Source organism: Oncorhynchus nerka, linkage group LG3 (genome assembly GCF_034236695.1).
Source record: "Oncorhynchus nerka isolate Pitt River linkage group LG3, Oner_Uvic_2.0, whole genome shotgun sequence".
Taxonomy (NCBI): Eukaryota; Metazoa; Chordata; class Actinopteri; order Salmoniformes; family Salmonidae; genus Oncorhynchus; species Oncorhynchus nerka.
Window position 1 is genome coordinate 55,910,301 of NC_088398.1, and position 15,038 is coordinate 55,925,338.

Genomic DNA, 15,038 nt, shown 5'->3' on the forward strand with positions numbered 1-15,038 from the left:
TTATTCTATCTCAATAATACATTGCAGGCAAGTGCACACGTCCATCAATGAATTTACTGTAACAGGGATAGAGTGCTTTCAATGAAACCCTGTGTGAGATTTATTGTACTGTGAAGTGAATTCATGCCCTGGTCTGTAAGTACTACAGTAACTCACAAAATAAAGTAGAACACCAAGACTATATTTAGCCGTGCCGAGGGGTGTGTTAGTATGTTTCTGAATCAAACTATATGGTGATTTGTGAGCCAATCCACATTCGTATTAAAGTGAACTGACCATCAACACAGCAATCAAGACTGTAGTAGTTGAACCCTGAGACTGTTGGGAGGAGGGAAATGAGGAAGACACAGACAAACTCCCTGGGGAGTAGATAAGGATGCAGTTTGGGGTGAGGGAGAGGGATGGGTAAAGTCATGCAGTTGCAGGGTGCTGGCAAAAGCGATGAGGGCTATGGAAAGCAAAAATACATGCTAGTGACGCCCACGTCAAAATATCTTATCTTAGCAGGGTGATGGAGACCAGAGAGGAAAGGTGGATTGGAGATGGGAGATGAAGGCATGAGAGGTTGAGATGGGAGATGAGGGGATGAGAGAGGAGAGGTGGAGTGGAGATGGGAGATGAAGGGAGGAGAGAGGAGAGGTGGAGTGGAGATGGGAGATAAAGGGAGGAGAGAGGAGAGGTGGAGTGGAGATGGGAGATGAAGGGAGGAGAGAGGGAGAGGTGGAGTGGAGATGAAGAGATGAAGGGAGGAGAGCGGAGAGGTGGAGATGGGAGATGAAGGGATGAGAGAGGAGAGGAGAGGTGGTGGAGATGGGAGAGGAAGGGATGAGAGAGGAGAGGTGGAGTGGAGATGGGAGAGGAGGGGATGAGAGAGGAGAGGTGGAGTGGAGATGGGAGATGGGAAAGGAAGGGAGGAGAGGTGGAGTGGAGATGGGAGATGAAGGGAGGAGAGAGGTGGAGATGGGAGATGACGGGATGAGAGAGGAGAGGTGTAGTGGAGATGGGAGATGAAGGGATGAGAGAGGAGAGGTGGAGATTGGAGATGAAGGGAGGAGAGAGGAGAGGTGGAGTGGAGATGGGAGATGAAGGGAGGAGAGAGGAGAGGTGGAGTGGAGATGGGGAATTAAGGGAGGAGAGAGGAGAGGTGGAGATGGGAGATGAAGGGAGGAGAGAGGAGAGGTGGAGTGGAGATGGGAGATGAAGGGAGGAGAGAGGAGAGGTGGAGTGGAGATGGGAGATGAAGGGAGGAGAGAGGAGAGGTGGAGTGGAGATGGGGAATTAAGGGAGGAGAGAGGAGAGGTGGAGATCGGAGATGAAGGGAGGAGAGAGGAGAGGTGGAGTGGAGATGGGAGATGAAGGGAGGAGAGAGGAGAGGTGGAGATGGGAGATGAAGGAATGAGAGAGGAGAGGAGAGGTGGTGGAGATGGGAGAGGAAGGGATGAGAGAGGAGAGGTGGAGTGGAGATGGGAGAGGAAGGGATGAGAGAGGAGAGGTGGAGTGGAGATGGGCGATGGGAAAGGAAGGGAGGAGAGGTGGAGTGGAGATGGGAGATGAAGGGAGGAGAGAGGTGGAGATGGGAGATGACGGGATGAGAGAGGAGAGGTGTAGTGGAGATGGGAGATGAAGGGATGAGAGAGGAGAGGTGGAGATTGGAGATGAAGGGATGAGAGAGGAGAGGTGGAGTGGAGATGGGAGATGAGGAGAGAGGAGAGGTGGAGTGAAGATGGGAGATGAAGGGATGAGAGAGGAGAGGTGGAGTGGAGATGGGAGAGGAAGGGATGAGAGAGGAGAGGTGGAGTGGAGATGGGCGATGGGAAAGGAAGGGAGGAGAGGTGGAGTGGAGATGGGAGATGAAGGGAGGAGAGAGGTGGAGATGGGAGATGACGGGATGAGAGAGGAGAGGTGTAGTGGAGATGGGAGATGAAGGGATGAGAGAGGAGAGGTGGAGATTGGAGATGAAGGGATGAGAGAGGAGAGGTGGAGTGGAGATGGGAGATGAGGAGAGAGGAGAGGTGGAGTGAAGATGGGAGATGAAGGGATGAGTGAGGAGAGGTGTAGTGGAGATGGGAGATGAAGGGATGAGAGAGGAGAGGTTGAGATGGGAGATGAAGGGATGAGAGAGGAGAGGTGGAGTGGAGTGGAGATGGGAGATGAAGGGAGGAGTGAGGTGGAGATGGGAGATGACGGGTTGAGAGAGGAGAGGTGGAGATGGGAGATGAGGAGAGAGGAGAGGTGGAGTGGAGATGGGAGATGAAGGGATGAGAGAGGAGAGGTGGAGATGGGAGATGAAGGGATGAGAGTGGAGAGGTGGAGTGGAGATGAAGGGATGAAAGAGGAGAGGTGGAGTGGAGATGGGAGATGAAGGGATGAGTGAGGAGAGGTGTAGTGGAGATGGGAGATGAAGGGATGAGAGAGGAGAGATGGAGATGGGAGATGAAGGGATGAGAGAGGAGAGGTGGAGTATAGATGGGAGATGAGGTGGTGGAGATGGGAGATGAAGGGAGGAGAGAGGAGAGGTGGAGATGGGAGATGAAGGGATGAGAGAGGAGAGGTGGAGTGGAGATGGGAGATGAAGGGATGAGAGAGGAGAGGTGGAGATGGGAGATGAAGGGATGAGAGTGGAGAGGTGGAGTGGAGATGGGAGATGAAGGGATAAGAGAGGAGAAATGGTGGAGATGAAGGGATGAGAGAGGAGCGGTGGAGTGGAGATGAAGGGATGAGAGAGGTGGAGTGAAGATGGAAGATGAAGGGATGAGAGATGGAGTGGAGATTAAGGGATGAGAGAAGAGAGGTGTAGTGGAGATGTGAGATGGGAGATGAAGGAATGAAGAGATGAGAGAGGAGAAGTGGAGATGGGAGATGAAGAGATGAGAGAGAAGAGGTGGAGTGGAGTGGGGGATGAAGGGATAAGAGAGGAGAGGTACACCACCCTAGCTGATTGGCTCAAACACATTAAGAAAGAAAGAAATTCCACACATTTATTCCAGGTGACTACCTCACGAGAGAATGTCAAGAGTGTGCAAAGCTGTCATCAAGGCTAAGGGTGGCTACTTTGAAGAATCTCAAATATAAAATATATTTTGATTTGTTTAACACTTGTTTGGTGACCACATGATTCCATATGTGTTATTTCATAGTTTTGATGTCTTCACTATTATTCTACAATGTAGAAATAGTAAAAATAACGAAAAACCCTGGAATGAGTAGGAGTGTCCAAACTTTTGACTGGTACTGTAGGTCCTGGATGGCAGGAAGCTTGGCCCCAGTGAATTACTGGGCTGTACACACTACCCTCTGCAGCGCCTTACGGTCGATGCCGAGCAGTTGCCATACCAGGCAGTGATGCAACCGGTCAGGATGCTCTCGATGGTGCAGCTGTAGACCTTTTTGAAGATCTGAGGACCCATGCCAAATCCTTTCATTCTCCTGAGGGGGAAACGTTGTTGTCATTCCCTCTTCACGACTGCCTTGGTGTGTTTGGACCATGATAGTTTGTAGGTGATGTGGACACCAAGGAACTTGAAACTATCGACCCGCTCCACTACAGCCCCGTCGATGTGAATGGGGGCATGTTCGGCCCCCCTTCTTCTGTAGTTCACGATCATCTCCTTTGTCTTGCTCACGTTGAGGGAGATGTTGTTGTCCTGGCACCACACTGCCAGGTCTCTGACCTCCTCCCTATAGGCTGTCTCATCGTTGCCGGTGATCAGGCCTACCACTGTTGTGTCGTCAGAAAATGTAATGATGGTGTTGGAATCGTGCTGGGCCACCTTAGTCAATAACTAATTTATAAAGTTAGTTATGAAAGGAAGTTGCTCAAACTAGTTCAAAGCTCCAGTTCTCTTTGGCCTACGTTTGTGTCTCGTTTGTGGCTTCATCAGCATTTAAAATTAAAACAATGTTTTTTTCCTCAGGCAAATTGGAAAGAAAAATCTATTTGAGCAACTCCTTTTAGATGCGTTTTAAAACAAGTTTCCTCTCATAGGTGTCAGTGCTGAAGAGCACAGTTGCTAATTACTGTAGGATGTACACTGTGTGGGCGATGGAGGGGGTTTGTGTGTGTGTGTGCGCCTGCACGCACGTGTGTGGGTGGATGTTCTTTCCCCTATTCTATCTTTTTTTATGTGCAAAGGGTGATATATTAGTTCAGTACTTTGTAAAACAAGCAATTTTCAGATGCTGATGTATGGTCTGGTATTCCTGTAATATTTGTGATATTAGGTTCCCATATTTTAGACTGTGTCTAATATGTATATCTTGGGTTCCCATGTCTGTAGACTGTCTCTAATCTGTCTCTCTTGGGTTTCCATGTCAGTAGACTGTTTCTAATCTGTCTCATTTGGGTTCCCATGTCAATAGACTATCTCTAATCTGTCTCATTTGGGTTTCCATGTCAGTAGACCCCATCTAATCTGTCTCGTTTGGGTTTCCATGTCAGTAGACTGTCTCTAAACTATCTCTCTTGGGTTCCCATGTCAGTAGACTGTCTCTAATCTGTCTCTCTTGGGTTCCCATGTCAGTAGACTGTGTCTAATCTGTCTCTCTTGGGTTCCCATGTCAGTAGACTGTGTCTAATCTGTCTTTCTTGGGTTCCCATGTCAGTAGACTGTGTCTAATCTGTCTCTCTTGGGTTCCCATGTCAGTAGACTGTGTCTAATCTGTCTCTCTTGGGTTCCCATGTCAGTAGACTGTGTCTAATCTGTCTTTCTTGGGTTCTCATGTCAGTAGACTGTGTCTAATCTGTCTCTCTTGGGTTCTCATGTCAGGAGACTGTGTCTAATCCTTCTTTCTTGGGTTCCCATATTTTAGACTTTGTCTAATCTGTCTCTCTTGGGTTCCGTTGTCATTGGACTGTCTCTAATCTGTCTCTCTTGGGTTCCCATGTCATTAGACGGTCTCTAATCAGTCTCTCTTGGGTTCCCATGTCATTGGACTGTCTCTAATCTTTCTCTCTTGGGTTCCCATGTCAGTAGACTGTCTCTAATCTGTCTCTCCTGGGTTCCCATGTCATTAGACAGTGTCTAATCTGTCTCTCTTGGGTTCCTATGTCAGTAGAATGTCTCTAATCTGTCTCTCTTGGGTTCCCATGTCAGTAGACTGTGTCTAATCTGTCTCTCTTGGGATCTCATGTCATTAGACTGTGTCTAATCTGTCTCTCTTGGGATCTCTTGTCATTAGACATGGTCTAATCTGTCTCTCTTGGGTTCCCATGTCAGTAGACTCTCTAATCTGTCTCGTTTGGGTTCCCATGTCAGTAGACTGTCTCTAATCTGTCTCGTTTTGGTTACCATGTCAGTAGACTGTCTCTATTCTGTCTCGTTTGAGTTCCCATGTCAGTAGACTGTCTTTAATCTATCTCTCTTGGGTTCCCATGTCAGTAGACTGTCTCTAATCTGTCTCTCTTGGGTTCTCATGTCAGTAGACTGTCTCTAATCTGTCTCTCTTGGGTTCCGTTGTCATTGGACTGTCTCCAATCTGTCTCTCTTGGGTTCCGTTGTCATTGGACTGTCTCTAATCTGTCTCTCTTGGGTTCCCATGTCATTAGACGGTCTCTAATCAGTCTCTATTGGGTTCCCATGTCATTGGACTGTCTCTAATCTGTCTCGTTTTGGTTCCCACGTCAGTAGACTGTCTCTAATCTGTCTCGTTTGGGTTCCCATGTCAGTAGACTGTCTCTAATCTTTCTCTCTTGGGTTCCCATGTCAGTAGACTGTCTCTAATCTGTCTCTCCTGGGTTCCCATGTCATTAGACAGTGTCTAATCTGTCTCTCTTGGGTTCCCATGTCAGTAGACTCTCTAATCTGTCTCGTTTGGGTTCCCATGTCAGTAGACTGTCTCTAATCTGTCTTGTTTGGGTTTCCATGTCAGTAGACTGTCTATAAACTATCTCTCTTGGGTTCCCATGTTAGTACACCCTATCTAATCTGTCTGGTTTGGGTTCCCTTGTCAGTAGACTGTCTCCAATCTGTCTTGTTTGGGTTTCCATGTCAGTAGACTGTCTCTAATCTGTGTCTCTTGGGTTCCCATGTCAGTAGACTGTGTCTAATCTGTCTCTCTTGGGATCTCATGTCATTAGACATGGTCTAATCTGTCTCTCTTGGGGCCCCTTCTCAGTAGACAGTCTCTAATCTGTCTCGTTTGGGTTCCCATGTATGTAGACTGTCTCTCATTCATCTCTCTTGGATTCCCATGTCAGTAGACTGTCTCTAATCTGTCTCTCTTGGGTTCCTATGTCAGTAGACTGACTTTAATTTGTCTCTCTTGGGTTCCCATGTCAGTAGACTGTCTCTAATCTGTCTCTCTTGGGTTCCTGTGTCAGTAGACTGTCTCTAATCTGTCTCGTTTGGGTTCCAATGTAAGTAGACTGTCTCTAATCTGTCTCTCTTGGGTTCCCATGTCAGTAGACTGTCTCTAATCTGTCTCTTTTGGGTTTCCATGTCAGTAGACTGTCTATAAACTATCTCACTTGGGTTCCCATGTCAGTAGACTGTCTCTAATCTGTATCTCTTGGGTTCCCATGTCGGTAGACTGTGTCTAATCTGTCTCTCTTGGGATCTCATGTCATTAGACATGGTCTAATCTGTCTCTCTTGGGCTCCCATGTCAGTAGACTGTCTCTAATCTGTCTCATTTGGGTTTCCATGTCAGTAGACTGTCCCTAATCTGTGTCTCTTGGGTTCCCATGTCAGTAGACTGTGTCTAATCTGTCTCTCTTGGGATCTCATGTCATTAGACATGGTCTAATCTGTCTCGTTTCGGTTCCAATGTCAGTATAATGTCGATAACCTGTCTCGTTTCGGTTTCCATGTCAGTAGACTGTCTCTAATCTGTCTCGTTTGGGTTCCCATGTCAGTAGACTGTCTCTAATCTGTCTCGTTTGGGTTCCCATGTCACTAGACATTGTCTAATCTGTCTCTCTTGGGTTGCCATGTCATTAGACATGGTCTAATCTGCCTCTATTCAGTTCCCATGTCATTAGACTGTCTCTAATCTGTCTCTATTCAGTTCCCATGTCATTAGACTGTCTCTAATCCGTCTTTCTTTGGTTCTCATGTCAATAGATTGTGTCTAATCTGTCTCTCTTGTTTCCCCATGTCATTAGAATGTTTCTTATCTGTCTTTCTTTGTTTTCCATGTCAGTAGATTGTGTCTAATCTGCCTCTCTTGGGTTCTCATGTAATTAGGCTGTGTCTAATCTGTCTCTTGGTTTCTCATGTCATTAGACTGTGTCTAGTCTGTCTCTCTTGGGTTCCCTTGTCAGGAGACTGTGTCTAATCCTTCTTTCCTGGGTTCCCATATTTTAGACTTTGTCTAATCTGTGTCTCTTGGGTTCTCATGTCATTAGACATTGTCTGATCTGTCTCTCTTGAGTTCCCATGTCATTAGACTGTGTCTAATACATCTTTCTCTGGTTCCGTTGTAATTAGACTGTCTCTATCTGTCTCTCTTGGGTTCCGTTGTCATTAGACTGTCTCAAATCTGCCTTGTTTTGGTTCCCACATCAGCAGACTGTCTCTAATCTGTCTCTCCTGGGTTCCTATGTCATTAGACTGTGTCTAATACATCTTTCTCTGGTTCCGTTGCAATTAGACTGTCTCTAATCTGTCCCTCTTGGGTTCCCATGTCAGGAGACTGTCTCTAATCTGTCTCGTTTGGGTTCCCATGTCAGTAGACTGTCTCTAATCTGTCTCGTTTGGGTTCCCATGCCAGTACACTGTCTCTAATCTGTCTCTATCCGTTTCCCATGTCATTAGACATGGTCTGATCTGTCTCTCTTGGGTTCCCATGTCATTAGACATGGTCTAATCTGTCTCTATTCGTTTCCCATGTCATTAGACTGTCTCTAATCTGTCTCTATTCGGTTCTCATGTCATTAGACTGTCTCTAATCCATCTTTCTTTGGTTCCCTTGTCAATAGATTGAGTCTAATCTATCTCTCTCGGGTTCCCATGTCATTAGACTGTCTCTTATCTGTCTTTCTTTGTTTCCATGTCAGTAGATTGTGTATAATCTGTGTCTCTTGGGTTCTCATGTCATTAGACTGTGTCTAATCTGTCTCTCTTGGGTTCTCATGTCATTAGACTGTGTCTAATCTGTCTCTCTTGGGTTCCCTTGTCAGGAGACTGTGTCTAATCCTTCTTTCCTGGGTTCCCATATTTTAGACTTTGTCTAATCTGTGTCTCTTGGGTTCTCATGTCATTAGACATTGTCTGATCTGTCTCTCTTGAGTTCCCATGTCATTAGACATTGTCTAATCTGTCTCTATTCGGTTCCCATGTCATTAGACTGTCTCTAATCTGTCTCTATTCGGTTCCCATGTCATTAGACTGTCTCTAATCCATGTTTTTTTGGTCCCCATGTCATTAGACTGTCTCTAATCTGTCTCTCTTGGGTTCCGTTGTCATTAGACTGTCTCAAATCTGTCTTGTTTTGCTTCCCACATCAGCAGACTGTCTCTAATCTGTCTCTCCTGGGTTCCTATGTCATTAGACTGTGTCTAATACATCTTTCTCTGGTTCCGTTGTAATTAGACTGTCTCTAATCTGTCCCTCTTGGGTTCCCATGTCAGTAGACTGTCTCTAATCTGTCTCGTTTGGGTTCCCATGTCAGTAGACTGTCTCTAATCTGTCTCGTTTGGGTTCCCATGCCAGTACACTGTCTCTAATCTGTCTCTATCCGTTTCCCATGTCATTAGACATTGTCTGATCTGTCTCTCTTGGGTTCCCATGTCATTAGACATTGTCTAATCTGTCTCTATTCGGTTCCCATGTCATTAGACTGTCTCTAATCTGTCTCTATTCGGTTCCCATGTCATTAGACTGTCTCTAATCCATATTTTTTTGGTCCCCATGTCATTAGACTGTCTCTAATCTGTCTCTCTTGGGTTCCGTTGTCATTAGACTGTCTCAAATCTGTCTTGTTTTGGTTCCCACATCAGCAGACTGTCTCTAATCTGTCTCTCCTGGGTTCCTATGTCATTAGACTGTGTCTAATACATCTTTCTCTGGTTGCGTTGTAATTAGACTGTCTCTAATCTGTCCCTCTTGGGTTCCCATGTCAGTAGACTGTCTCTAATCTGTCTCGTTTGGGTTCCCATGTCAGTAGACTGTCTCTAATCTGTCTCGTTTGGGTTCCCATGCCAGTACACTGTCTCTAATCTGTCTCTATCCGTTTCCCATGTCATTAGACATTGTCTGATCTGTCTCTCTTGGGTTCCCATGTCATTATACATTGTCTAATCTGTCTCTATTCGGTTCCCATGTCATTAGACTGTCTCTAATCTGTCTCTATTCGGTTCCCATGTCATTAGACTGTCTCTAATCCATCTTTCTTTGGTTCCCTTGTCAATAGATTGAGTCTAATCTATCTCTCTCGGGTTCCCATGTCATTAGACTGTCTCTTATCTGTCTTTCTTTGTTTCCATGTCAGTAGATTGTGTATAATCTGTGTCTCTTGGGTTCTCATGTCATTAGACTGTGTCTAATCTGTCTCTCTTGGGTTCCCTTGTCAGGAGACTGTGTCTAATCCTTCTTTCCTGGGTTCCCATATTTTAGACTTTGTCTAATCTGTGTCTCTTGGGTTCTCATGTCATTAGACATTGTCTGATCTGTCTCTCTTGAGTTCCCATGTCATTAGACATTGTCTAATCTGTCTCTATTCGGTTCCCATGTCATTAGACTGTCTCTAATCTGTCTCTATTCGGTTCCCATGTCATTAGACTGTCTCTAATCCATCTTTTTTTGGTCCCCATGTCATTAGACTGTCTCTAATCTGTCTCTATTGGGTTAAATTGTCATTGGACTGTCTCTAATCTGTCTCTCTTGGGTTCCCATGTCATTAGACTGTCTCTAATCAGTCTCTCTTGGGTTCTGTTGTCATTAGACGTTGTCTAATCCGTCTCTCTTGGGTTCCCATGTCAGTAGACTGTGTCTAATCCATATCTCTCATAACAATATGTGTAGTAATGCCTAAGAGCAGATAGCTACAGAATTTCTACACAGTATTTGCAATAGAAGTAAGAAACTATATTCAAGAGCCTCAACATTATGCACCAACAAATCAAATCAGCGTGGCTTGTCGGACTTAGGTTGCTTTTTGTGTCTATTTTTGAATCGATGGGGACTCAACAACAAATGTCCTTGAGGTCCTTCACAACCCCCTCTCTGTAACCCTCTCCCCTAAGGAACTCAGTCAGGAGCACAGATGGGATGGGGATTGATCTGAGTTCACATCCCAGCCCTATAGCCTGTTCTGTCCTGTTCTGTTCTGTCCTGTGCTGTCACGTCCTGCCAGCCTGGGACATAGATATAGAACAGTTGTTTTATCTCTATGGCCTGGGATCTGAACTCACCCTATATCTCCTGGTTCTTGATTGGAGCTGCGCTGCAGAGTCTGGGGCTGAGGCTGGGGGAAGGGCCGGGGGTAGTACAGGTGCGAAGGCGGGAGCCACGATGGGCGGACTGGTCCCTTCCTCGTCGGACGGGGAACCCTGTAGGTGAAACACCTACCGAGGGTGAGTGGCATAACTCTCTCATATACTCTAATGTACTCTATTTTTGATATACTTATACTCTTTCTATCTTATATCTATCTTATATACTACAAAACATACATCTAAAATGAAAGTATATTTACCATCAGCGGTGAGTGGCACATCTCTACTGAGAGTGGGATATAGTATACAGCACAGCAGCTCCCCGTCACCAACTGTCCACCAGACCTAATAAAGTAGCTTCCCTCCAACTACATTACATCTACATAAATAATGGACTACTGCCCAACAGAGACTGACTCAGCATTCTGCGGATGGAAAGATTCCCTTTCTGACGAATGAGGTCTTTAAGGCTGGAGCACATTTCTTAACAGATTACAGGGCACCATCCATGATCAATCAATGGTCAATCAAGTCATTCTTTATCAATAGGTTTTATTACTGACATGGCATCTATAGAATGTAACTCGGAGACACTTGCTATGGGTAATGCACAAATTATTGACATTCCCTCTTCCATCAGTGAATTAGTATCTAAGAGAAACATAAGATGTTGGACATGGTGGTGATATAGTCTAGTCTATGAAATTAAATCCTGCCTTTTGGGTGTTAGACATACTGGTCATAAACCCAGTGTTTCTATCATACTCCCTATGGCTGCATGCCTGCTTGTTTAGAAGAGATATTAGAGAGATTTCCAACCTTATAAAGATCTAATCTGCCTTGTGGGTCTTAAAGATGCTGATATCTGTTGGACTCCTTCCTCGCCTGCTGTGTTCAGTAAACATAGAGCTCTGCATAAAGCGCCAGGACGAGGGCAAAGGAAATGCAAACCAGTCCTGTTGGTATCCTCTTAATTGGGTCTTTCTTTAGAAATGACTGGCTCCCTTTGATTTCTGTTAACTCCGCTAGACACCATGCAGTCCTCGTTTTATACAGTAATTCAAAGAGATATAATAATTTCATATCTCTTTCATGCTTTCATAAACAGGCACTTTCATGCTGGACACAACCATGGTTTTATGACTTTAGCTTCCTCAAGTCATCAGATTCCTGTCACGAATCAACAGTCCCACAACAGTGATCTGATCGAAGCTTCGAAGCTGTGGTCAATGGCCATCCTTGCCTATATCAATTATTTATCTAAACTAACTGAAGAGTGGCCATTTGTATTGTTCCAGTCACAGTTTCCCCTCTCTGTTCTGCCTCCATGTGTAATTTCTCTGTTGAGAAAATCGATAGGAACAAATTAATGGTTTTTCAAGAGGCGGGAAATGTCCTTCCCTCTCGCTGGGCCCCGCCACTCAAGGTTAGTGGGGATTGGAGGTTGAGATGCACTATTGATGGACTTGATCTCACATCAAACCAGCAAGCTTTAGACACGCTCACAGGCCTCTCTCTCTCTCCCTGAGGGGAGCATGGCTGTGCATCCCAATACAGGGCTAAGAGGCTTCATTGACGTGCCACTCGTCCGCTCAACACCGATCCACCCAGGCTAAGTCCCAAATGACACCCTATTTCCTTTACAGTGCCCTACTTTTGACCAGAGTCCCATGGGCCCTGATCAAAACTAGTGCACTAGAAAGGGAATAGGGTGCCATTTGGGACTCAGACCCAGTCACCGATCACAATGGATTAAGTACACAGGTGTAAATGCCTGATCTCTCACAACCTTATTAGCAACACACTGCTTCACTGAAGTCCCCCATACTAATTAGCTAATGCCAGGCCTCTTGCTAGAGATGTAAGAGCATTGTAAGTGATATGGAGCCGTCTATAATTAGTGGCAGGTGTATTACTTGGGATGAGCAGTCACAGTTTGATTGAATTGAATTGGAGAATATGATCAAGGACATTAGGCTAATCAAATAAACTACCTGGCCTTTTTTGAGGGATTAGATTTCTTGGAAACAAAAACAAAATGACAAATAATAACGTAACAGAAACAAGACAACTATGGTCTATGCCCCTCAAACTCAACTCTGGACCTTGAAGCCAGTTCCACTGCTTTTTTTTCATTGTTACTCTCTAATCATGAACTGATTTAGTCCTGGGACACCAGGTGGGTGCAATTCATTGTCAGGTAGAACAGAAAGCCAGCAGGCTCTGGACCTCGTAGGGTAACAGTTGAATACCCTTGGTCTCTGTGTTGCATTTACCACCAACCTAGACAAACTTGTATACCAAACTTCACAACAATACTTTAGGGACCATGATTTTCTGGGGAATGGAAATGGAACATTAGCATAATTTGATGTAGTGCTAACCATCACACAAGTGGATGATTGGGAACACAGTATGATTTCACAAAAGCGTAAATGTAAACAATGTCATTGGTCACCTCATGCACTAAAATGCTAAATCATCATGGAAACTACTCAAACTATACAATAAAATACAACCACCAGTAGAGCTCAATCATGTGCAATTGTGTTACAGGGTTTTAGCAGAAGTACTTTAGGTTGGTCTTTATTGTACAGCACATTTCCTGTTAATGTAAGTCAAACAAAAGATTTCAAATGAGATCATCTTTGCTCTCTTCTATAAAATGTCCTTAGATTGTTTAGTTTCACTGAAACAACTGACATTCAGTAGAGTCATTTCATCATGTTTATTTGGTATGAAGAGGATTAGGGAGGTATCATGCGATTACCCTGATCTTGTAGCTAGTTACTAGAAAATCTCGTATTTCACATCGCTAAACATTTCACATTGCAGAACAACTAACAACTACCCATTACTATTCAGGGCATATCTCTGGTTTTGTTTATGTTTGTCATGTCAGTGCTGCTGTTACAGTATTCAGCTCATCTGTATTCGCCAGGTGGTTCCTCCTGTCACTGTGACGGGTCTAAGAAATGCATCTTCTGAGGGAAAAGTTGGCACAATTCCTTCTCATGTTTAGAACGAATGCTGCATTATCCAGCATAGTTGTAGTAAACACTGTTGGGTATAGGCAACAGTATATGACTGAAAAATGTGTCTGAAAATGTACTTATTCCTGGTCCTTACTTTTTTAAATCTGTAGGGTCAACTGACTCACTCACAGCAGAATGAAATGAGCAGCACTATAGTATAGGCCCTGTTTATAAGCCAGTATTCAGCAATGCTAATGGTGTTCATCATTGGTCAGTATAGACTAGGACTGTCCACGCCAACACTAAATAAATGACTCTGACCTCTTCTCCTGCTCTCACCCGACTGACGCATACCCCTCCTACGCTGTGCTACAGCCTCTTCCACCATGTCACGTCCTACTCCAACCTGGGTATGGGTTTCATTCAGTATGGTAGACAAGCCTACTTCAAGCATGATACAATAATACTCAAACCATGGCTCAAAGCATCTCCAGTTTGCCATTGATGAATTTGCTTGCTTGGGAAATCTCCAAGCCAATTGGCACAGTGTGAGGTGCCTGTAGTTATTGTCCAGCACATAGTGCCACTGCGAATCAGCCATATCCGTTAAATAGGACAGACGTCAAATAATGCAGTGAGTTAATGAGTTCATGTTGCACCGTGACTCTACAAACAGAATAGATTACATGGATTCTACTACCAGCTGAGACCATTGAGGGAAAACAAAATACCAGTTATAGTTGACCCTCTCCATCTGGCATGGCCATGCAAATCTTTACACTTACTATATTATGAGAGGGCAAACATTACAATCATGTTTTGAGTGGAATGGTTGTTGGGGTTGCAACAATTATGCAGTCAACACTGCTGCATTGTTTTGATCACATTCAATTGTTCTCTCTCAGGTCATTACCTAATTAAGCAAAACGAATTATATGCCTGATTATGATGTGTATTGTGGTACAAATGTAATTGCATCCAAATTTTGAAATAAACATTTTACATTTTTACAAACGATTGATCAATAGACCATGCAAATTAGACAATAAACACAAAACATCCCTACCTTAAATTCCTCCAGGATCTTGTAAGTTTTTCCCCGGTATTCACAAAAGTTTTTAACCTCCTTGCATTCTGGACAACATCCATTGTGCTCCACTTTTGTGCACTTCGGGTGTATCTTGGGGCACTCTGGCTGATCGCACACCGGCCCGTCCTCGGTGCAAACGCACGGGCAGTTCGAGTGTCCCGGGAAGAAACGTTCCCCCAGTTTGTAAACGAAGCCACTGTCGTCCACGCAAACTTTCCCCCGGTAGTCGTCGAAAATTATGGTGTCGCTGTTGGCAGTTAACTCCGCCTCGTCCGCGGCGTAATCCTCGGGACTGAAGGAGGCTGGTGACACAGTGGCGTGGAGGGCGAGGAGGACAACGCAGGTCATTGGAAAGAGAGGGCCCATCCTTCGCCGCGGTATTCCTATTGCATTCAAGGAGAGGGTCGAAGTTGCATTTACTTTACCCTTAACTTTCCATTCACTGTCTGTTCTTGCATGAAGCAAGACAAGGCTGTTTGGGACAGGTGCCAAATAAACATCCTGATGATATCATACAAATGGTGTGGGATATTTTCAATTAGACTTATTCACAACCACGGACACAATCACAGTAAAGGTTTACAATCTAAGTCGTTTTT

General features: G+C 44.8%; 1 protein-coding gene across 1 annotated transcript in view; it reads right to left on the reverse strand.

The window, feature by feature from the left end:
* vwc2l (von Willebrand factor C domain containing 2 like) overlaps positions 1–14,810 on the reverse strand; it is a 29,623-nt gene extending 14,813 nt beyond the window's left edge. Inside the window, exons 1-2 of the mRNA XM_065006204.1 lie at positions 14,416–14,810; positions 10,351–10,488 (exon numbers count right to left, since the gene is read on the reverse strand). Of these exons, the coding sequence (XP_064862276.1) occupies positions 10,351–10,488; positions 14,416–14,805 (528 nt within the window). The 5' untranslated portion in view covers positions 14,806–14,810. The remainder of the gene's footprint in view (positions 1–10,350; positions 10,489–14,415) is intronic.
* Positions 14,811–15,038: the final 228 nt, after the last annotated feature.